At 31.6% G+C, this 25,866-nt stretch overlaps 1 protein-coding gene across 1 annotated transcript in view; it reads right to left on the bottom strand.

Annotated features, from left to right (window-relative positions):
• Nucleotides 1-25,866, bottom strand: part of LOC129227317 (RNA cytidine acetyltransferase-like) — a 62,515-nt gene that overhangs the window by 12,878 nt on the left and 23,771 nt on the right. Inside the window, 13 exon segments of the mRNA XM_054861860.1 lie at nucleotides 28-76; nucleotides 4,238-4,491; nucleotides 7,645-7,719; nucleotides 12,152-12,253; nucleotides 15,012-15,216; nucleotides 15,497-15,647; nucleotides 18,242-18,348; nucleotides 18,473-18,708; nucleotides 21,055-21,338; nucleotides 21,341-21,398; nucleotides 23,582-23,662; nucleotides 23,664-23,765; nucleotides 25,665-25,836. Coding sequence (XP_054717835.1) covers nucleotides 28-76; nucleotides 4,238-4,491; nucleotides 7,645-7,719; nucleotides 12,152-12,253; nucleotides 15,012-15,216; nucleotides 15,497-15,647; nucleotides 18,242-18,348; nucleotides 18,473-18,708; nucleotides 21,055-21,338; nucleotides 21,341-21,398; nucleotides 23,582-23,662; nucleotides 23,664-23,765; nucleotides 25,665-25,836 — 1,876 coding nt within the window.

The following is a 25,866-nucleotide window of genomic DNA, read 5'->3' as shown; positions in this document are numbered from 1 at the left end:
CTAAAAAAACGGAGAAACAAAACTTACAGGGGTATGAGCAAGATAAACAGGCAAAAATCCAGCTTTTTTCCAGAACCTAGAACATATAGGAAGTTTTATTAAAAATTCGAGATATATTTCAATTTCACACAAAGATATGACTAAATGCTGCGAACACACCTAAATCCTAAATAATGATAACATAAAGCAGTGGTGGCAAACCTACGGCCAGAGAGCTGACGTATGTGGTCCATTATGTTCAACATTACAAATCAAAAACCATGTTCCAAAACCTTTCAAAACAGCCACGATAAGTTTCTAGACAAGTATAACAGCAATTCCCACCAAATAGCAATCTAATAACTATTCCTCTTCCCTGCAGCCAAACGGTTTTTTCATTCCTGATACTTAGGTTTCCTAGATGCAAGTAATAATTCACAATAAGGATGTACAGATTAATTGGCAATAGGTCACAATCGGTGTATATAGCGCCTAGAACATAGCGTACCTTAAATCCAGAAAAAAAGAAACTTTCGGATTTAAATTGATTGTTTCTTGGGGCCATAAAATGGCTCTTTCTAACAAATAATCATTGTATCAACGTAATTTCAGTTTCACCAGAAAAATGATGAAAAATACTCCTTAAGAATATCTTTTTGCTACAGATTTGAAAACTTCAAGTGCCTAAATTAACTACAAAAACAGTTATAAGCAATTTTTAACTTAGGAAAAGTCAATTTCAAATTGGATATTTATCGTCTGCACGAACTAGGTAAAATCTAGACTGAAGAAACTTTTGAGAAGAAATACCTGAATTAATATCGGTCGCCATTTTTTGCTTGAGTGTAAACAAAAAAAATTCTTGCTTTTGCCATGCGGCTTTTCCTGTAATGGGAGAATTTAAAAATTTTTCCTTTGATTATTTTTTTGCATTTTAACTTTTTATTTTTTACTGCCAGCAGAAGATAATCAAACCCTTCTAGCAATTGTGATCTGTAGATATCACATTATGTACCTCTGCAATAAAATTATAAGAAACAGGGTCTACTGTGTCATAATCTATCAAATGTGGCAAACCACTACAGTCGAATCGTGACTTACGAGTGTGATGCGTTCCAAGACACCTCGCGTAAGTCGAAATTTCATGTTGTGGAAAAGAGTGTATACAAATTTTTTATTGACATACCCAATTAATTTAGACATTTCTAAACTTCCCTCAAACTGTTTTAGACCATTTTTTACTATATATTTCCGTTTCTTACATAAAGAGATGAATTTTTACTGTATATTTAAAGAAGCTGCATTATTCAACATAAAATATTACAACAATGCATAAAATCAATGAACAGTGGCAAAGAGAGACATAAAATAAAACAATACGGTATGTACAGAATGTAGTAATAATAAAGTGCTGCACTATTCTAGTACCGTACCGTGCAGTGCATACAATAGTTATATTTGTAACTTAAAAATTGAAGAGGATGATTTATGCTGCAGCTGCGCAATCAGATCATTATTCTTATACATTTTTAAACGCAGTTGAATCGCATTTACTTCTATAACGCTTCCATCTACGATCAGAGTTGGTAAAAAAAACTTTTTTTTAACCCCCCCCCCCCCCCCGAAAAAAAAATTTTTTTTGGTTTAAACCAGGTTTATTTGGTTTAAACACTATTTGTAAGAAAGATATGTTTATTTTAGGAAAAATCATGAAGATTTTATCAATTAATTGTTTAGGAATGTTTAATATTCATATTTGCACCTAATTTCTTCGTAATTAACTAAATAATTAAGAGAAAAATCTTATTACTTCATTTCCTCATACCTAAACATTTCTATTGGAGAATACTGTTTGAAAATCTTTGTTATAAAAAATACAATACGTAAATGGGACTTGGTATAAATAATCAAAGAAATAATTTACTTTGATAGTTCAGACAATAGTAATTACAAATAAAACCAAGGATAAATTCTTGTAAACTAATTTCCTCATTGTCATAGCTATTTACGATAAATAAAAATTAAAAGTAAAATTAAAATCACATATTCTAAAACATGGAAAGTATTTTGCTGTATCTACAAATGAATCACAAGTCTGATGTTCATTACAGAACTTTAAAAATCAAAAGATCAACACATATTTTGTTTAAAGATTTTTAAAAAAAAATAACAAATCATGTAATTTATTTACCTAATAGTGAACACAATTATAGAAACAGGACAAGTAGGTTTTAAGAAAATCAATATGTTTTCCTTTATAGACATTATTTCTCCTAGTTTAATGCGTTTAGGAATACAAATTTTTTATCAAAGAAAAAAAAGAATTAAGAGCCTCAGTATGAAAATACTCTTTTAACATATTTCAATAATGAAGACTTATAAAAGTAATGTTTATTGATTCTTCCACAATTCATACACGAGACTTCTTTTATAATATCGGGATAAAAAAAGTTTTTTGAGAGGTGAAAATTTGGCAGTAAATGTTTTTTATAAGAGCACTGAGTTACATGGATATTTTTTGTTTTTCATAATTTTATACAATTTCTCTTCTTGCTCTGACTGCATCATTTATCAGGGATGCAAAGGTGAGCAGGTATAAGCACAATTTTATGCCTACTCATAGTGTTCTTGGACTTCTTTCAGTTATTTTTTTCTCTTGTCATTTAAATATTCTGGCATCAAAATTTATATACACTACGCATCCCTTCAATGGGATATTATCTATCTCATTAAATCTTAAGTAATCAAGCAAATTAGGTAGTAAATGAAGTCTTGTTTGAAATATGCTTTATGGACTGTTTTGAAATGCAAAAGACTGAACAATTATGATAATTGTATAAATAAAGAAAGAGCTACTTGGATTTTTTCTCGATATAATTTTAGAAAAACTTAGTTGGTCTGCCTTGCATATTTATGTACCTAATAGGAAAGCTGCATAGATTTTAAAAAAGAAAAAAGAAAAAGAAAACCTATTTAGAAAACTTGCATTACCTTAAAAAATACAAGTTTCTAAATTTATTAAATCTGTAATCTATCTATAAAACTTTGCTAGTTACTTTGCATCAATTAAATTTTACTCTTTGTAATAAAATGTGAAATTTATGAAAACATTTGGAGGAAAACGATGGAAGTCTTACAAAAAAACACTTGGCTTAAAACTAACGTGGTTTAAGCCAAACAACCCTGTCTATGTAAAACCCCTCTTTAAAGATCTGTATATTAAACAATACAAGAGCAGTTTCCGATTTTACTGTTTGCATTTTATTTAGACAATACCCTGTTTACTTCATACTAAAACTAAGTACTGAACTTTTACGAATTGCCTTTTAATTGTGCATATGGAAGATTCACTCATACCTAATTATCATGCTCAAGCCTATCAAGGTAGTTCTTAGCATTCAGATGACACAATATTTCATTACCTTTCATAAAAATAAATGAAAAATGTGCAGTAATAGTATATACACACTAACAAAGTGATGTAAATAGACTAGTACGGTGCGAGAACTTGTGCAGTCAGTGATATTAAAAGGATGAAAGTACAATCATGAAGTCAATATTTAGTAGTCAATAACGAAGCCGACACTGAACACCATGATTTCTTTCCAAATATTTTCGTGTTGTGTGAGAGAGAAATTCGCGTTAGCTATAAAATTCATCACTAATGAAAAACTCGCGTTGTAGCCGTTTCGCGTAAGTCGAATCGCATAGTAGCGGGAGTCGACAGTACATTGAAAATCTTTCAATGACACAATGGTCTAAGGATAGGCTTTAATTGATGGTTTCAATGATGATTATGGCTACCTTAAAGGAGCATGTACGTACAGTCAACTAAGAATTGATTTCCTATGTCTTTTCTTTTTGTTTTTAGTTTCCAAAAGCAAGGATTTGTACTTGGGGCTCTGTGAATTGTGCTTTTGCTGGCTTTGCTTACAGGGTACGTCAGAACACATTGCACTTTGCTTTTCAATGGCTAGTTTAAAAATACTTCGCCCTTTCAATGTATAAATATAAAAAATGATATGGTGGAGATTATTGAACCCTTACCTTAAACTAAAGAAAGGTATCAGAATTTAACTTCTCAAATCCATCAAGTGTGAAGTTTTGTGTTTAAAATATAAATGACACAATGCTGTTTTACAACTTTTAAGTGAAAACTAATTTTTTTTAAACATTAAACTGCAGCATTTTATAACACAGATAAATTAAATTCTAACATTTTAGGCAGATTATAGAGAAAAAAGAAAATAGTATTTACCTTAAAAGATCGTTAGATAATCCATATGATACACCCAGATAGTCCAAAATATCTGGACTTATTTGAGTTAATTCAAAAAGTAACGGTGGCAAAGATGTTCGAGGCGTCAATGTCTCTTCCAACAAACTTTCGTCAGTTTCCAAATCATTTTTAACAAGATATGATGACATATCTAAAGGCATGCTCCTATCCGTAACAAATTTTCCTTCATAAAAATCTTGCAAAAGGCTTAAAGCTTTAAAACCATAACCTTTCTGTAACAGAATCAAACAATTTTACTTAAATCTAAAGTTAGTAAACTGGCATCAAAGAAAATGAATAAGTATATTTTAGTTCAGAGTTATTCAGCACACATGAAAACACTAAATTTGATAATGCAAGCTGTAAGATAATTTAATATCCCTGTACACCTTAGCATGATTTGCTGTTTTTTTTTCACTAAAACTGTACTGTATACGAAGGATGGAATAAGTACATCAATATTATTAGTCAATGGAAATTCTTTGGCAAAAACATTTCCATGCATATATATTTGTACACATACACATAAATATAAATATATGTAACACTGGAATAGAAGAAAAGTAACTTTATATCTAAATCTCACAACTTAGAAACTTGGAAAGAAAAAAAAAACCAACCAATTTCTGTCAAAAACGTTCTATAATTTTTTTTTTAAAAACATTTTATTCAAATTTAACTCTGATACATCTCTCAATTAAAAATTTATATCATTCGAGTTTTAATGTCCACACAAATAGTACTTAAATAGTAAACTAAATTAAAATTATGAATGACATTAAATACTATATTCGTAATAAACATAGATAAGAAATGAAAACGAAAATTTTTTTGAATGGGTAAAAAGAAAATACACTTGAACTTTAAATCATAATGCAAAAGAAAGAACAAAATAAATTTTGCTTACTGTAAATTGTAAAATGAGTTAAGATGAATGGGAAGTGCATATTTCTTATGCATAAAATATTCTGCATTTTTCACACGAATGATTTACAGTAGTATTGATTTCCTTTGGTAAAAATGTGGACAAATGAAATAATAATATAAAATTAATTAAAAAAAAAAAAAAACAATATTTAGCCATATTTCTAACTGTTACAAACAAAAGGAACAACATAAATTTTTGAGAAAACAATCACTACAATACCCAATAATAATTACAAAACATCTGAAAGAATGAAACAAAATAAACAATTGGTATAAAAGGACAATACTGATGCATATATTTCAGAGTAAAAGATATAATTATATTTATCATGAGTTATCTATTTAATGTGAGGTTTTTTTTTTTTGGAAAAGTTATTCAACAGTATTTTATAAATTGTTTGCATTATATTTCTCAAAATCAAGAAAAAGTTATGAGAGTTAAGCTTGTAATAGTCATGTACCATATTTTTAATACATGGCTAGCTAATAGTTATTAAATGCCTTGATTAACTTTCATTTGATATGAATTTCCACTAAAAAAAATTCCACAACATTTTGAAATACAGTTATACAAATAGAAGCTGGGTTTAAAAGAAACACAGTTGGTCTTTTTAAAAAGTTGTGATTTAATGATTACTAGTTGCGTCGCCCGGCTTTGCACGGTTCACCTCGAAAATAAAAGTTATGTCAAATGATGCACGTTCAACCATCAGGTTTGAACAATAACAAAAAAAAATCAGTAAAATTTTGCAGAAAAATAACTAAAAAATAAACATTTTTAAATCCCCTGATTACAGGAAAAGCCTTTAAAACTAAAACAAGAATTTTACTTGTTCATATTTGAGAAAAAAAAAAGGCAACAGATCTTTCGTCTCAATGATTTTCCTCACACTATAAATTTTAATAAAGAATTGTAGCGGAAAGTTGAGATGAAGCACTGAATAATAATTTGAATGGAGAAAAGTCTTAGAAGAATAGGGATTTTATGTTGAAATCTAAGTGTCGTAATTAATAGTTTTTAATTGATATCTCCGCTAATTGTTATCAGAGGACTACGTTAAATAGCCAAACATAAAGACAGAAAGATTAAGAATCCATCGATACCTGGTTCAAAGGTCAGTTCACTGTCATTCGGGAGAAGAAACTCGGACATACATACATAGATACATACACTCAGTTTTTAATTATATAAGATTAAACTGCACTCTTCAGAGAACTCACGGTAAAGCTCCTTGAAATAATAGTTACAAAAAATAATCATTACCCAAAGTGAGGGCAGAAAGCTTCCTCATTAAATTCAAAAGTAATAAAAATGTATAACATGAACAAAAACCATAAATAAAAATATGTACCTTACAATAATAGAGTAAAGTACCTTAAATTAATAGAAGCTGCTATAAAAGTTAAAACAGTTGGTGTTTTTAATGAACTGTGAACTAATGTATCTATTAAACTGTACTCTTCAGACAATTCATGTTAAAAAGTTCCTTGAAACAATAGTTACAAAAATCATTACCCAAAGTGAGGGCAAAAAAGCTTTGTCATTAAAATTGAAAGTGATAAAAATGTGTAGCATGAAAAAAAAACATACATAAAAATGCATACCTTAAAGGTTAAAAGTCCTTAAAACATTATTTAACAAGTACAGTAAAACTCCTCTACTACGGACACTAACAGAACAAATTTTTTTGTCCGTTTAATAATTTTATTTACCTTAGAATCAAGGAATTAAATATTGTCTGCATAGGAGGAGTGTCGGTTAGGGGGGGGGGGGGGTTTACTGTATTTGTTTTTTATTATCGATTCTGCTTAAAAATAAGCATTGATAATCAGACTTACCTTCTTAAGAACATTTTTTAATCCAACAATAGTAGCTTCAATCATACTAGGAGATGTTAAACATTTGATACGTTAAATTTTCACTACCAAAGTATCCCAACTACTTATAATGTCAACTCATGACATAACGATTTAGCATAGTCAAATACGAAGAACAAAAAAGAGAACATCATTTCAAGTCTCCATAAAGACAGCTGTAACGTATTCACACATTTTGAATTAATATTACTTTGAAAATTGATACCAGAGCTGCGAGAAGAAATAAAATACTATATCTGCAACGAGCAGCTAGTTGCAGTCTACAACACTGTTTGAACTAAAGGGAATTTCCCAGTGATCACCAGTTTCAGGTGACACGACATTGATTGCGCAATACAGCGCGTAGGCCTGATATATAGAAGGCTGAGGTTTTCTCCCTTACTTATGTTTTCTAAAAATATATAGTAAACTACATTTTAATTTGTAAAAAATCAATTTTTGTATTTTTCCAGAAAATAATAGGAAAACTTTTTTTTCCCCACCGCCTCAAAATTTCCTGAAATTTTAAATATCTAGTTTCATATACAACACTATTCTACTACTACTACTACTAATAATAATATCGACAATTATAATCTTACCCTCTGGTAATCTGGATGAGTTGCAATCCTTACAATTCGAGCTCCAGACAGAGAAGGAAAGTCTTGCTCAGAAAACTAAAACAAATAACATTCATTATAGACATTCACAAACACATCACAGTATTTTCACAAAATAAAAATAGTAAGAAAAATATTTTTACTCCTGATGCACCAACAAATCACCTTTTTAAAAATAGTTATGGTAACTATTTTTAAAAAGGTGATTTATCACCATTTTAAAAATAAGCTTTGATTTGGTAATATCATAAGGGTAAAACTTCAATAAACCATAATTTTTCTGGATTGTTCTAGAATTTTTTCTGGAACAACTTAGACTTTAACATAAAAATTGGTTTTAGATTATCAATAACAGTGTAGAAGTGATTAATTTACTGAATATGCTTGATATAAACTGTCTAGAAACATTTGATTTTGAAAACCTATTCACCAATATTCCAATTAATGAACTTCATTTCTCTGTATCAGAGCTTTTCAATTCTGTTAATGACTACCTTAATTTGAATGGAGAATACTTTCTGAGCTTTTTTAAATTTCGTATCTTCAATAATTTTTTCAAAAACGGTAATTCATGTTTTCTTCAGATTACTGGTATTGCAATGAGAGCTAATTTCAATTTTACATTAGATAACCTGTTTTTTTTATATTAGGAAAGGAAATTTTCCATTGAAAATCCTTCTTCTGCGCCTCTTTGTTGTAGATACATCAATGACCAATTATGTATCAATTTTCCAAATTTTTCTGAATTTAGCAAAACTACTTCTCACAATTCATTAATGCTCAAAAAAAAAAAAAGTTTTAATCAAAATAACTTCAATTTCCTAGACATTAACATACAAATTGATTCAAGTTGTTATACTACAATCTATGATTAAAGGCGTGAATTTAATTTCAAAGTTAATGATTTACAAAATTTTTCATCCTGTTTAAGTAATAAGGTTTTTATTGGCATCACTGCTTTACAAGCTATCAGAATAAAAAGAATTTGAAATACTGTTTCTACTTTTAATCAAGAAATTTCTCTACTCAAAAATAAACTCCTCAATAATAACTTCCCAAAAAATCTGGTTATACATTTGCTCAAGTATAGCCTTCAATGAACTTTTCGCTCCTCTTGAAACCATTCAACTGTTCAAACGTATGACACAACCGCGACAAACTATAAGCTTGGTTCGTTGATGTGGAAGCCTTTTGCGCATGTTAAATGGACGAATTGCATGAATATTAGAACTAATATTTTCAGACACAGATATGTTTTATTTTGATTTTGCTCTAATGTTTTTAATTGGACTGAACTGTTGACTACTGGATTGGGCTTGTTCTTTTCGGATCTTAAGGTAAGATGATTTGTGTTATTGGCAGGTACTGTCCTGTGGAAGGCTAATTATTGGAAATTTGTTTTCCTGATTAGTCAAGGCAAAACTTATTTTAATTTTAGGTTTAAGTTCTTGTATATCATTTATAGTTTAGCATGTGGTGCTTTTGCCCAATGTTATTCTGCAATGCATATACTGAGAAGCTTAAATACTCTTTTTTTTAATTATAGTTTTTTTTTTGGGGGGGGGGGTCTCTTTTGACCATACTTGGGGCATTCCAAGGTATTTTTGACATTTATGTAGAGTCCGTAACGTGACCTTTTTTGCCATAACTTTTTAATTTACTGTTTGATTAGCATATTATTTTATTTTGATCTTTACCAACCAACATACCAGCTCAAATTACAGGGTGGCGACAGGAACTGTGAAAAAAAGTTCCCTGACTTTTCCCTGATTTCCCTGATTAAGTTCACCAAATTTCCCTGATTTACGTTACCAATGATAATGGTTTTCTTTCTTTGCTCTACTTGAAATCCATTGTATGTTTGTATAAAACGCAGTATTTTAAACATTTTAAGTTGTGTAAAGTTGTTGAACTAAAGGTATATTTTAAAAAGATGCTAATTTTTTTATTTAAATGGTTAAAAAAAAACATATCAAGTCAATTTTTTTGGGGGAAAAAACCTACAAAATAGTATATTAAATTTTTCTGCATGGAAAGATTATAGAGAATTAAAAAAAAAAAAACTTAACTTCAGAAACCACTTAGCATAAGAATTTTAAGAAACTATTAAAATCACTCTTAAAAACGTGTGTGCATTTATGATAGAACTAAAAAGTAATTGAAATTATTTTGAACTAAATTTTCAAACAGTATAATAATTGTTGCAAGAATAACAAGTAATAGTGAAAGAATAGAAGTAATGTAGTTATTCTTATAGAACTAATTGACATATTTATGCAAAAAAGATGAAACCATTTGACATCCATTCATAAGGAGCATTTCTCTAATCAAGAATAGATTTTAATGAATGAATACAGCATTTTAACAATAAAAAAATAAAGATATTTACTTAAGTACACAAGTTAACTCTATTTCAAATGATTTCAGTATGTAATGAAAAAAAAATCTTACATTGCTTTTGTAACAAACAACTTTGAAAGTCAAGGGAAAAAAAAAGAAATAAAAAAGCAATTATTTAATTTCAAAATATATAAAAGAAGAAACAACTTGGTTATAAAATAAAAGAATCACTTAAGTCCGAAGAAAAGAAAACCTTTATAATCTGCGGTGACGACAAATAATATAACGACAAAAAACAAAGTTTTTTTTATTGAAAGTTCAATTTTATCAATCAAATTAAAAACACGAAGAAGTAATAACTTTTAAGCTTTTATAGTATTAATTCAAAAACCAAAGATTTCTTCTTGAAATTGTGATTACAGTATGCTAATTACTTCGAGACAATGGAATAAAGGCAAAGGAGCTAAGGCATTAAAGAAGGCTTCCTCTTTGCCTGTATGGTTGTTTATTTTACGTAACATTGAAAGCGTAAAAGGAAATTTCAAGCTAGGTAAAATAAACAACCTAACAGACACAGAAGCAATCTTAGGAAGTTCATCCTGTGGGGAATAAGTAAGATTCAATACTTTGACGTTGAGGAAAAAAGATGCACAAATATGCGGCAGTGTATAATCACACCTCAGTAATTTTACTTTTTTTTGAGCAGATAATTGGCAGAAAATGCGTAGGGAATTAAAGTACTTAATTTTGTAAAGCAAAAAAAAAAAAATTTTTTTTCTTCATAAAATCAATTTTCCCTGATTTTTTATTATTTTTTCAAAATTCCCTGATATTTCCCTGACTTTTCCCTGATTAATAAAGTTCCCTGACTTTTCCCTGATCTCCCTGATTTCCCTGATCTGTCGCCACCCTGAATTAAAATAATTTGCAAATCAACGGTAAATTAAAAGTTATGGCAAAAAAGGTCACGTTACAGACTCTACATAATGTCAAAAATACCTTGGAATGCCCACTTATTGAATCCTCCACGGTTGATGAGCTCTGTGTTCAATCTCTCAACTTTTTCCTATTAATTGCTGCTTTTATTACTTGCTGCTTTCTCTCACTATTATCACTCGTAAAATTTGTTTTAAAACTTGTCATTTTTATGCATGTATATTTTACATATTTACTTAGTTTTTTTGCATTATGGGCTTTTGGTTTGGTCTTTTCAATACCCTTCATTTGTTTTATAATTGTTATATATTTAATAAAATTAATAATTATAAGTAATGAACTTTCTATGAACTCTTGATTAGGTTTAAGTAGCTTATGATAATGGAAAGGAACTTCAAAGCTCTTTTACAAAAAAATTGCTGCCACATCCTACAAAGACTTATCTTACAGCAATTTGACTTCATGACATCAGCAATTCAATCATGTTCCATTCTGTGAATTCTTTACTTTCTATCTTTTCAATTTTATTCACTTATTTTTTTCTCTTTTAATTTTCCTACAAGAATAAAATTTAGCAATAGCAACTGTTAAAGACACATCTAGCACCTGGTGGCATGATGCACAGTGAACACTTAAAATATAACAGTCATATTCAGTAAGTTACCATCCTATTGCCAGGGCTAAGACAGATATACATGAAATACATCGCCAGCTCAGTCAATTCCAGCCGAGGACTGTAGTTTCGTGCTTATTAGCACTCATCAGCCCGGCATAGGAGTGACTGAGCTGAAGGTGGAAAATCTCTAAAGGAAGCCAAGAGTGCGAAACAAACTGCTAGCTAATACAGAATTAGCACTGACCCGTTTGTTTGGCACTCTTGGCTTCCTTAAGAGGTTTTCCACCTTTAGCTCAGTCACTCCTATGCCGGGCTGATGAGTGCTAATAAGCATGAAACTGCAGTCCTCTGCTGGGATTGACTGAGCTGGCGATGTATTTCATGTAAAACAATCATAGTCTACGACCATCACATTTTGGCCAAGTGTGCTTTTCAATGGATTAAAAATTATTTAACAGAAATCAATAACTTTATGGGAACAACCGAAATGTTGACAAACAACAATCACGTAGTACAAGAAAACCTTTATTTTTAGTACGAGAAAAAGTTTTTCTTTTTTGGCAAGCAAAACGTACTCACCAATTATTTTATACGCACCTCTTGAGAGATAGTCCATGGTATTAAATCTCCGGCACCCCTTCGTCCATGACTCAATTCTCTCTTAACTGTATTCTCAGATAATTTACCTTCCAAGCAAACCTAAAATTGATAATTTTGTTTTTTATGTATTTGTACATTTAAACCATAAAATTTCTTAAATAAATGTTTTGCTGCATAAAATCGTAAACATTCAGTTAAAAGAGGTATAACTAAACAGAATCAAAACTGTAATCAGATGTGAGTTTTGGAAAAAAAAAACTAAAAACAAACTAGAAAAGCATTGGAAATGCATGCACATGTTTCTCACCCTCACAAAACTAAACCTCAAAAGGGGGAGGGGGACACTAGTGACACTAGAAGAAGTCCACTAGCAGAAGTTTTTCAGCAGTCAGTTAAATTTAATTCTTTTATGTGTCATATTTATTTGCTTATTTATTTTATCCCAATGCATACCTGCCAACCTCCAAGAAAAAAAATCCCAAAGATTTCTTTTTTTTTTAATGCAGAAGATTTTAATGCAAAATAAAATCAAACCCTCTTTACATTTAACAATATGAAATTTGTTACGAATTTCATATCAATTGAACTTTCTTTCGTTTAGTAAAAATTACTTGTATAGCTTTCTTTAAAAATTCGGAAATAACGTTTACTCGTCTTTAAAAAAAAGAACGAAGCAAAAACAGCAAGAAATGAGCAAACGAGAAAATGATAAACGGCGGCGAAATCGTTCCCCTTGATGCAAGCTGCGGCGCTCAATTAGATTGGATCCCGATGAAGTCATGCACTGTATCACTAAGTAATATCATAATCTTGCCTTACTTTTTCTTTTGCCATTTTCCTATGGCAACCTCTCCTAGGCTTTTTGGCCTTGGCGGTGCCGCGTTCCGCAAAAGTATCGCTAGCGCCAAAATTGGCGAGATACAATTTTTTGCCTACAAAGCATAAAAAATCCGGAAGATTTTGCTCATGACCGCAAAAGGACATAAAAATCCGTGGAACTTCCGGGAAATCCGGAAGGGTTGGCAAGTATGCCAATGTAATAATAGTTGTAGAACCACCTTCTTAAAAAAAAATGAGAGAAACATTTTACAGCACTATTTAGCAACAACAATATTCATCCTTAAATTAAGAGATGGATTACTGCAGCCAATAAAGCCTTTTTTGGTTTGAAGCATTTATTGATTTCAGTTTTCTGAACCCGGAAAACAAAGTTATCTCTCTACAAGACTCTAAAATATCCTACTTTAACTTACTCTTCAGATACTTGGATCCTGACTATGAGGGAGGAAAAACTGTTGAGGGCCTTTGAACAAAGAATCCTAAGAAGCATTTTTAGGGGTATTTGAGAAAATGGCATAGAAGACGCAAATTTTGAACTGCACAATTTATTTAAACACCCAGATGTTGACCACACTATTAAAATTAGTTCGGCCACATTATCTGCCCTGACAGTAGCAGCATTCTAAAGAATTTTCGTGGCTAAACTATATTGTGCTAGGAGACGTGGAAGGCCACGGCTGCGCTGGGTGGATGCTGTGGAAGAGGAGGCCTTGGCCTGCCCAGGGCTGTCGTGCCATGAATGATGGATGATTTAGCAACAATTTGATTGTTCTCAAATTTTATCATCTAAAGCTTTGCTTTTTTAAATAATAAATGCAAAAAATGCTGCCAATCATTAATTCAGGCTAAATTTAGTGTCTAGAACAAGAGTGAAATTACATCAAAAATAAGCATTCTTTTTGTGAAGGCTGCACTAGTCTATAAAGAAATCTACATAATTTTCATTACATTATAATAATGTCTGATTAGAGTTGATCTTTCCTGAATAATTACTCAGATGCTGCAAGAAACATTTCTTAAAAGTTTAATACTCTGCAAGTCATTCCCGAGCCTTATGGGGCCAGCCACTTTTTGTGATTAGCGTAGGCGACACTATATTTCACTAGGACTATATTGCACTAGACACAAAAATATATACTAATATAAAACTAAATCAAATATTGTAAATGCTTTCATTAAAAACATGCCTCCACCCCCCATTGATATATTTATTGCAAGTTTATTTTTTTATCATCACAATTATTTTACATTATTTATGTAGTTGATTTAAGTGGTTTATCAAAATATCTTTTTTTAGCAGCATTATCAGCCAATATTTCAGTTTTTCTAATAATTTCATCTTAAAAAATTTTTAAACTAAAAAATATAAAATTTTTAATTAAATTACATACTTGCCAGCACATACTGGGAAAAATTCCAGTAGATGATTGGGACACACAGCAAAATCATTTTTCCTTGTTATTTAAGGACAAATAGAACCTTTTTATTATCCATTTAAATGCAAGTTCCTTACATAACATAGGGTATCGGCACCAGTAACAGACATGATTAAGATATCGCTCTTGGGTTAACTCAATTTTCTGAGGCTTTTAATGTATTTAGATTTTTTAAACTATTTTGACACAGGTGCCATTATATTTGAACAACTTTTATATTTAGAACGAAAAAAATAAATAAATGAAAGATGCTGTGTGGTTATTTGATGCACTAGACTAGTTTGGTGTGGGAACTTTGGCTGTCAGTGATGCTTAAAGGGATGTAATAACATTCACGAAACCAATATTTAGTAGCCAATAATGGAGCTGATACTTCCTTCCAAAAAAATTCGTGTTGTGGGCGAAAACTTCGTTACTCGTGAAAAATTCGCTTTATAGCCATTTTGCGTAAATCTAATCGCGTTGTAGCGGGAGTCGACTGTACTTCAAGATTTTGAGATAAACTTGCAGGCACATTCATGACTTAATTGAGTTAACTGATGCAGCTCAAAAAATAATGACACCCAATGAATTATATTTACCTGTAAAACACACAAAATTTCTGGGAGTTTTTTTCCTGATGGAGCACACAGGCAAAATATGTGATGTGCTGGAGCATCTGACATGATTAGTAAATCATTTGGACTATTTTTATAATGAGAAGCTACAAAAATGGACACCAGTTTTCGGAGAAATTTTTCAGCAAATTTATTGAAACTAAAAAGTGTATCTTTGCTGACATAATATGTTACACAATGTTAAGGAAAATATTACATTTATATAACAATGCATAAAAAATTAAACAATACAAACATGGTTAAAATATATTCTTTTGAAAGTGATCGTTTTTTTTTTTTTTTCTTTTGACACAATAAGGAAGTCTAACAAGAAGGCAGTAAGGAACACCAACTTAAATATTTTACGATTTGTCACAAGGCGGTTAATCTTAAATTTAATTTTTTAAAAAAAGTTTCACTTTCAACAGCTAAATAGACTGAACTGCACTGATATAAATTCAAAAGGATATAACTTGCAGTCATCTGGATTAGGAGATGAAGGTAAAACAACAGGAGGAACAGACACATCCAAACACAGCAACTGATTCAACCATCCTTCCACTTTATCACCACTAGAGTAACGAATAGATTCACTCAGAGTAATTTCATGCAGAACACGCCCTAAAAAGCAGATTTAAAGACATTTTAAGCAATGAAGAAAACAAAGTAAATAAAAATCTTCAAATAAAATGGAAGTTGTATTTTTTCCTTTAAATCCCAACTTTCTGTTTCAGGGGTGAGGAGGAAAGAAATATGGGCGCCCATGTGCATCACAAATTACACACATATGCGAGCAAATCCCACAGTCAGGTGAACTGAAACAGATCAAGTAGGTTACACAAAACCATAATTTGTCCGAACAGACTGGTCTGATCATTAGTTTATGCAGTAAGTAGTAGATCAAAAATCAGTAAATAGTGTAGAGCTAAAGCAGTAAGTGTACAGTCGTCCCTTGCTACTTTATGCTCGACTTTCAACGCTTACATCGCGGTTTTTTCTAGTTTTTTTTTTTTTTCAAATATAGTAGTTAGCCTTTTTTATGCGCTCGTGTAAACTTTTTTCTACAAAAGAATAACAAAGTATATGTCTTTTAAGTAAGGTCTGAGGGGCTAGTTGTACTAGTTGAGGGAGTGGAGGTATAAAATCGCCGAAGAAAGTGTAGGGAATCGCTATCTCATTTTAACCGTTAAGCACTAACTGGAAAGTATAAATCACTGTATTATTACTAGGGGATAAATACATCTGTAAATGGTGTTCAACAATGTACTAGCTTTTTAAGTTGTATACGTAAATGTAGAGGAAGAACGGGGGCTCCTACGGTCACTAACGGGCAATTGATTCATCATCGAACAAGTTGAGGTTTTTTCATAGACTAGTAGTAGTGTGTAAGAACTGCGTGTGTGTGTATAGTTTATTTCCCAATAATTAACAATGTGATATCTATAACGTCTAACATATCTAATTTTCTCATATTTTGTGCAATATATTAAGTAATACAAATGTAATGGTGGCTAAGGGTGCTGTTTTATGTCTAGGGGGCTCTAACTATGATAAAAACCTATTTAAATTGCCGTAAGTAAGTTTTATGCGCTCTAATTAGAAAACTGTTGGGGAGAATTTCTAATCTAATAATATCTCCCCAATGTTTCCTTTGATACTAGCAGAGTGAGTTCTGAAATAAGACTAACAAACTACTTCTAACTTTCATGACGTTTATTTAAACAATAATGTAAATAGTTAAAACACGCTGTAAATGATAAAAATAAATACTAAGAACATAATCTCTCACATGCTACTTTTGCATGAGATAACTAATACAACAATGCAAACTGCATGACTATCGACTAAAAACTTCGACGAAGAAACCCATTTGGAAATAAGCTAACTCCAGCTCATCATTTTCAATAAAGGGCAAGCGGCACAAACAAGCAAGTTCGAATACCGATCTAGCGACCGCCTACAACGACGAGAGATGATCAAAGAGCGAAAGAACATAAGCCGCGAGCAGTTTAAATATCCCCCTGGTCATTAGCATATCCGAGTCACGTGAACGGACACTCATCACTGCTATCGTTAAGCACACGTGCCATCAGATTCCTTCTAGAAGCTTCCATGTGACGTCATCCACTACGGAGTTCCCGCCAAAGGTGGACGAAAGTGAAACCAAACATTCGGTCGATTCGACCAATGTGAATGAGTGCTGATAAGAATCTTTTACCCCAGTCATGCAGAATGATTGGTAATACATTATAAGTAAGGAAAAACATTCTTTTACTATTGGTGTTGTGAGGTGATGAGATAGGATTATTTACTGTTGTTATTAACAGGCATTTATGCCTAACAAAAATATATACAGAATCCTACTGCTGGAATTCAGTGTTGCGGTAAAGTCTGAACGAATTAACCGATATAAACGAGGGTTGACTGTAAACCTCAAAATCAATCAACAGTATAAATATAAAGTAGTGAGTAGCGTAAATCTAAAACTCGTCAGTAATGTAGATCGAAAGCAGTAAATAGTGTTTATATATAAAAATCAGGTTATAACTAGCCACGTTTTGGTGATGTTAGAAGGCTTGATGGAAAGGAGGGGTAAAGAAGAAATAGGAATGCATGAAAATAGATTTTGAGCTTGTTAAGTTAAGATGGGTGCATTTATGTACCTTCAATTAATCATCGGCAAAATTTTTATTTCTTTTTTGAAAGTGGGAAAAGCGATGGATAATCCGCACCATGGAAAATCAGGAGTCTGCATTTAAAACAACTCACTGATAATTTTATTGAATAAGTTTTTTAAATAAATATATTACAATTTTCTGACTGCATGCATCAACTAATATTACAAAGCACAATTTTTAATGATATATATTTTTCTTTTTTTGTTGATTGCTTTTGTACCAAGGTATAACTTTTAAAGTTTTCTGATTTGTTAGTGTACCTTTTGAAGATATTTAGTGTGAGAAGAAAAACCAAAAAGATAAGTCAGAAATTGATCCCAAAATTATAACTTTTAGAAAGGAGTAATCAACTAATGTAAATAGAAAGCAAAAAGAATGTTGCAAAAAAATAATAAAAATTAAGTCTAAAATTAAGGTACTTAAATGTAAAAACTTTTATTTGTCTGGGGAAAAAATTCAATGATTTTAAATTATGTTTGTTTTGCTATGAGCATTTTTTTTTTTCAAAAATGTTTTAAAACATAATTTATAACATACCAACTTGAGGTCTTGGTTTTTCACTTGAACGGTTAGGATTATTTACAGATTGTTCACGGAGTTGAGAGATTAATTTCAAAGACAAAGATCTGCCAGTTCCTTCATACCTACGAAAATATTAGGTAACTTTTTATTTGCAATCAGTAGCATTTCATTATATTTTTTAGTATAGATCAGGTATACTAAAGAATACTACTTTATAATAACAATGAAGTTTATGAAAGTACTCACCCATTTATTGTGGAAGCCATAAAGACCAAGTATGGACCAAGCAAACTTTTTACAAACGGTAAAGGAATAGCTGCAGCTTCATCAATAACTACAAGCTCAACAAGGCCAACTTTTAGATTTGCTGACGGGTAAATGTATTTTACAGTCTGACGATGTTTTCTGACAACATTAACTTGCACAATTGCTTTGTTGAATTCTGGGTTGAGTGACCTTACCTCCTCATAATCTGTAGTTTTCTAAAGATGTTAAAGTAGTGATTACTATCAAAATCAGAAACATAATTATGTTACTTTCAAAATTTTTCAATTTGCTAGGTTCTTAAATAAAAATAAATTAAACAGTACATCATTAATTGAATTCTTTTAAAAATAAAATGCACGGATCTTTCTGCAGGCATCTACACATTACAGTTGGATCCCTTTTCCTTAACCGTCTCCTTTTTATCTTCTTTTTGTTTATGGAAATCTGTGGAAGATGAAGCTTTGTTGCAATGACGATTTAGCAAATGGAAGCAATACCAAGCTTGTTTCCTGGCATATGAAACAATGGTCAAACTCTCCCTTTCTTTTAGCAATCTGTCCACAGGCAGCTCCTTACCTACCCCTCTCCTGACCTTTCACAATCTAGTAAGTGGGAATGGGGTCGTTTCCAAAATTTTAAAAGTATTTTTTTCTGAAAGAGCATGCTTAAAAACATAGGATCTGACCATTTTTTAAATAATTTATTTAAGTTTAATATTTTTAAAAAAATACTAAAAACGGTGCGCTTTCATTGTTTACGCTTGTGTCGTGTGATATCACAAATGATGAAATGCCATTCAATGTTGCCATTCACAGAACAAAATATTTAATTCGCATCTTTACTCATCTGTATTGGCAACAATATGGTTGATAGCAAGCGTACAGCGCAATTTTAATTGGCTTCTTGATTATCATAACGTGGAAACGCGGTACAAAGATGCGTCAAAGAGCATCATTTGTGACGTCACCAAGACCACGCCTTGTTTGAAAAATTGGACATTTTAAAAAATTAATTTAAAAAAAAATTGTTGGAAAAATGAAAGTATTTTCTGGGTCCATGTTATTTGTTTTGCTCATTCTATCCATTTCAATGACTAAAAGTAGTACTTTTGACTGAAAGAAACCACCCCATTACATTCCGTGAGTGCAGCATAAGAACTCATTCAAGTACAGTAAGTCCTATTTAAAACGAATATCAACGGTTCCAACATGCATTTTTTGATTAAGTGTGATATTTGATTACACAGGGAAGACACGAAACCTATATTTTACAGTCCTTTGCTAAAATTCAGAATCCTTGGTGCTTTTTCTTGGATCATGGCACAATTTGTTAGAGTCTCTTTTTGCAGAAAACCAACTCATTAAAGCTGGATCTATGTCCTAAAAAGTGAATCTTCTTTTCATTTTTTGGTCTAAAAGTGCAGCTGTTCTTACAATTTCTCTCTTCAATTTTTATCAACGTTTTGCTTGATTCACGAAACTTGAGTCTGGGGAATCTCTTAATTCTTCAACAAATTTGGTCTGTCTTTCCTTATTTTCAATAGCCTCTGAAACTTCTAACTTAATGCACAGGCTTACATTGTTCCTTTTTAATGTCCTATTTGCCACACAATCAGTCAGAAGCAAAAGAGAAAATAACGGCCGTTTAGGGGAACATTTTTGTACCGAAAGCAGTTGAGTTCCTTGAGGCAATAGACAGGAAAGGACCAGAGTCAATCTGAGAAACATTTTTAATCCTCGCTCACTGCTTGTGGTGCATTTTTCAGTCTCAGTTAAGATTACAGTTAGAACTCAACTTTTTTTTTTAAGATTACAGCTAGCCCTTTTTTGTATTCTGTTACAACTGACCTTTTACTTTGAAAGGGTGAACTGAAATTACTTCGCAAGGGATGAAAAATCAAATTGAAGTAAAGAGTTTTTCAGAATATGAGTGCAATTAAGCGGGGTGAAAAAAAATTTCTTAAACATTAAATTTAATATTATTCCTATAAGAAATTTTTTTGTTCCATAGATTCATCTTCCTTCAAGTGGGGGTATTTGATTATCTGCTACCCGATTAAGTGTGGATGAATGTATGAATCCAAAGAGCAAGTGGCAAGAAGGCATAATGGGCAATGGCTTCAACATGGAAAAACAAATTAAACAAAACTAAAAAGTTGCAAAGAGTAGAGGAACTCTTTTGGAACATCGAAAGGTCAATTAGTGCTGCACACTCAGCTGCTCACACGCACTCTAAAAGACATCTTAACAAACAGATAGCATTATACAACATACAAAATAGCATTTTATGGTATCCAAACAAGACTCCTGATATTACAGACCAATTTTTATGCATTCTTACACTTTTGATCAAAATACTTCGAAATATCTAACAAGTGTCTGATTATGCTATGTAAGAAAATTCTATGCAAAAAAAATTAAAAAATACAAAAATATATCAAAATTTGAAACAAGCACCTTTTACATACAAGTAAACATATGAACTTTTTCACTAATGTAGAGCACATGAGAACTTTTCAATAACACAAAACAAATTAAAATTGGTAATAAAAATATCAAAACAACATACCTCATAACCAAGGGGCATTTAAAACCTTCTAACAAAAATTTGAAAAGAGTTTTTAAATTATCAGGATGTGGGGAAGTTACAAGTATGTTTGTGTAGTTGTGAGCAATAGCTGCAGCCATAGCTAAACCCAATGCTGCCGATTTTCCACGACCTCTGGCAGAGGTTAAAGTAACTGTACTACGAAGAGTTTTTTCTGCCAATGACTCAAAAAACTTCATCACAGCCTTTGCTTGATCAAGTGTTTTACATAACTTGATCAAAACATCAGTTGGCTGGAATTACTTAATGACGATTTTAATTCAATCAGTTCCTCTTCTTCTGGTGATTTTTTGCTGTCCTAGGAAGAAAGGAAAGAAATTATTCTTTTCTCAACTTAAAAGTATAAAAATTTGACAAAACATCATAACACACTAAGTACCTGAAACATATTGATTGAAATTAAATTTTATTTTAAGACATTTTCAAAGAATGGGGTAGGCATGGGTGCCACTGTAAAAAATTGGCAAGGGCTAAAAAGTGTGTTGTGCCATGTTAGATGACAAAAAAATATTAGTGCCTAACATGTTTTATACAAAAATATATTACTTTCTTTTTAAGTAAAAATCTAATTTTTCATTATTATTTCTTGTCTACGTGAAAAGATTTGTAGGAAATAAAAAGCCAATAAAAATAATAATAAAATAAATATGTAAATAAAACCATAATACCCATGATTTGCTACTAAAGAAGAAAATTTCCTGATTTTAGTTTCTAATCCAAGAATCTTTTATTATCTTAAAAGATTCTTGGAAACAAAAATTACTTCAGGTAAGAGATCCTTGGCTATGAGATACATATGGTAAACAGATTCAAGATAGCTTTCTGGATTACTTTAGCAATGATTTAAATAACTTATTAAATTGGTCTTAGAAAAAAAAATATTTTATATATTTTTTATTTTTTAACTGTAACTTAACTTTCTTTTGTCCTCAGAAGAACAAGACCTTTTTTCAACATAACTACTTTTACAGAAACTTTCGTATTTCTCCTTTATGCAGCTGTGGCACCTCATTGCCATGATCTTTTTTAAAATTTGGAATAGAATTAACAACAGATGTAAAATGCTTTATATTTGCATCATTCAAAAAATAAAGATTTGCTTCAGCTATAAAAATCATCGTTCTGAAAATGTAAAATTAAGTCGTGTGAGAAGAAAGTAAAAGCATGTTTAAATAAAATTAAGTCTGATTCAAAATTCAAACAAGAAGTGTATTTCATTTTAAAAAATCATTGCTACGAATATGAAACCCTAAATCATATAATCAAGCAGAGAGAGCATTTGCTTTTGTTTGTTGAGAAATCAGTTTGCTTCATAAAACGCATTCTCAACATAAAATCGTTGCTTCTAAATAACGAATAAATACCTTTGTGCTGAAAATTAGAACAGTTAGTAATCCAACGTTGTGGAAGCACAAAAATTGCAAAATTATTGCAGACACGTGTTTTTGGTGTTACAAGGAACACCTTTTTCAATGCTAAGAAGGTTTGTTTTTCTTCTCTCAAAAATGTGAATAAGATGGTTTTTAAAGTTGCATTTCATTTTTCTTTCCAAAACTAATTCTCAAATGAGATTTTACAAAAAGTGGGATTTCGTCCGCCAGACGGAAATGTGGCAGCCATGGGGGGTGGGGTTTCCCCAAAAATCGACCTGTGCCTCAGAAAAAAGTAACTTGGACCACATACTGTGCAATGCATTTACTGTAATGATCTGCAAACATGATATATCTGATAAAACCTTTTGCCTGACATATTTTTTATCCATAAGCTCATGTCGTCTACATTGAAAGAGGAGCTCCTTGTAGCCCTGAAATGTATGCATGCAATAATTTTCGTTATTTACATTATAGTTATAAACTTACCTTCAGCACAAATATTAAGTCTTATTTCTAATGACAAAACTATTTTAGCATAGGCACATTTTTTCTTATGCAATGGCAACTTAGAAAGCAATTGCAGGGGTTAACAGGATGAACTATAAAAAGGAAAATTATCAGATTTTTTTCTCAACTCATACTAGCCAACCTCCCAAACTCAAAAACTGAAAGATAAAAACATAACCCATTACTAAAAAAAAAACTACGGACATATTATTTGTGTCAAAATTATATTATCAGAGACCATTTAGCTCACTGACTCATGTGGCTATGATCAGAAATGCTTTCATAGTGCCAGTTTAAAAGTTACCTTAATGTATATGTACTTCTTTGTTTTCTTCACCATAAAGGGTGAAGTTGTAAGATTACCATACAGCATCATGAGAGAGGTGGTGGGTTCATTTTCATGACCCATGCTCGGAACAAAGTTTAAGTAGTTTTGGAGAAAGACAGCGGGCCCTAACCACTAGACTGCATGGAATTTATATTAGATGATACTTTATTTTTAAGAGTGATGAAGTCCAATATTTATGTTAAATTTGTTAAAAGCAACTTTTGAGGAAAAAAAATTGTGCAAACTTAAAATTCTGTGTCAAAATAAACATACCAGACTCTTTGGGGGTAGTGGCTTTATATTGAGAGCATTTGATGATATTGGCAATATATTAAGTTTGTCATCTACAACAAGGGCAATCAAGCCAGCATGGTAGGGGTAGTGATAAAATGAATCGCTCATTAAATCTGCAAATAATTGTCTGGTGAGACTCAGTTCTGTAACGAGCATGCACATCCTGAAATAAGAAGAGAATTAGGTGAAACTGAGGAAAGAAAGCATTAAACTATTAAAAATTGAAAATATATCCTAAACACAAAATTTCTGAAAATTCAATGATATTTTAGCCTGAAATTGAGAGAAGTTTCCCAGCTGCGTGTTTTCTTGACTTGAATGATGAAACAGATTGAGTTGAAAGTTGAAGATCCAAATGCTGCAGTTTCATACTTATTAGCAATCATCAGTCTGGAATAGCCATAACCAAGCTGGAGACAGAAGTGAGCTCATTAAAGCTGAGATTACTTTTACTGGTAACAAAAACTAATTCAGCAAACTAATGAGGATCTGTATAAAACTTGGTGCAGGCTCACCTTATAAAGTGAAGGTCAAGGGCTGATCCAGAAATTTTTCAAGGAGAGGGTCATTGTTTTTTATCTGACCTCTTAATATGCATCTGATTAAATCCTATTAGATTAGGGGTATCTCATTGTTTCTATTTAAAGCAACTGTAGATATTTGGCCCAGGAGGGTCCCCAAACATTTCATTTTTTTTGTTGTAAACCCCAGAGGAATTCTAAAACTGGGTTTGAGAAATTCAATTTCGTAATATTTCCGGTTGAATGCTTCGAAACCCTCTTCTCTTCCAACATCATTGAAAGTCATCTAAAATTGCGCTATTTGGAACTTCAGTTTCTAAAAATTAACGGGGGGAAAGTCATTAAACCCATTCTTTCTCCTAAAAATACCTGAAATATCTACAATCTTGCCTTCAATGCTTTAAGTTTTACAAATAGCACAGGGGAAGTCCTCCAAACTTCTTCTTCTAACCTCACCAAAGATCCTCTAAAATTGCCTTTTTGGAACTTCAATTCCAAAAAGTTCCAGGAGAGAATTCCTTTTATTAATTCTGATTACGTCAAATGGAAGATGGCATTAACTTTTGTTTTAGAACCTAAGTTCAGAAAAAATGCGCCGAACAGGGTCCCTCAAGGGAGAGAGGCTATCGCCTCCAATGCTCCTCCCTTGTATTCGTCCTTGGTAAGTGTACAAGTTGAAGTAATAAGGTTCAAGTTACTGACCCAAGTCAGGACTAAGGCAGAACAACAAGCATAGATTAACAGCTTGCTTTCAACAACCAGATATTGCAGTTTCAAGCTTATCAGCAACCATTAGTCTGAAATAGCAATAATCAAGCTGGAAGCAGGGAGCGCCCCAATCGGAAGTCATGGGAACCTTTCAAAAATTCCCTTATACAGCATAAATTTGGTCTGACGATTCTGCAAAACTATCATCATTCGGCATGATCTGGAGTTCCAGTCAGCAAAATCATTGTGATACGGCAATTTTTTGAGCTTCATTCGGAAAAACTACCACCATTGAACAACATTTTGAGCTTTTATTTGGCAAAATTATCACCATTTTGCAAAATTTGCAATTCCATTTGGCACATTTTGGAGTTCCATTCAGCAAGATTGGAGCTTCATTTGGCAAAATTATTATTATTAGGCAAAATTTGGAGTTCCATTTGGCAAATTGAGCGTTTCCGCTGGCATTCCTGGGCTGGGTGCGTGCAGGTAATCTTCACAGTCTTACATATAAGTTCAGTAACTGATCAAGTTTGCTTAGTAAGTTTAAGTTTTTAGAAGTTTAAACTGTTTTCATTAGATCATTTGAGTTCATTAAGTTCTTGCATGGAAATTTGAAACAAATTTATATTGTGCATAAGCTTAGCAGGGATTTTAATTCAAAAACTGTTGTAGCATAAAATGGAAATAAACCAAGAAATTACTAGTAAATTTATGTAGAGGAAAAGAAGAATCAATCAGACAACAGGATTCCCCCCCCCCCCCCCCCAATGAACGATTTTTTAAAAATTGTTTTGAATATGAAGACATTTATTTAAGGACTTTGAACTTACCATGGTCAATAGTGTACAACTGCTTTAAGAGGTAAGAGTTTGCAGCAAAATGACTACCATTCCTCCACCTTCAACTGTTTCAACTGTACGAGCCAATAAGTTGGGAGTCAGTGCTTCAAAATCTTGTAATATAGCCATTCCAAATGTTTGTCCCAAAATTGAATGTGTTTCGCTGTAATGCAAAATAAAATTAACACTTTAA

The sequence above is a fragment of the Uloborus diversus genome, chromosome 8 (genome assembly GCF_026930045.1).
Source record: "Uloborus diversus isolate 005 chromosome 8, Udiv.v.3.1, whole genome shotgun sequence".
In the NCBI taxonomy this organism is placed as follows: domain Eukaryota; kingdom Metazoa; phylum Arthropoda; class Arachnida; order Araneae; family Uloboridae; genus Uloborus; species Uloborus diversus.
Note: the sequence above shows the minus strand (reverse complement) of the source record. Positions and strands in the feature narration are given on the sequence as shown.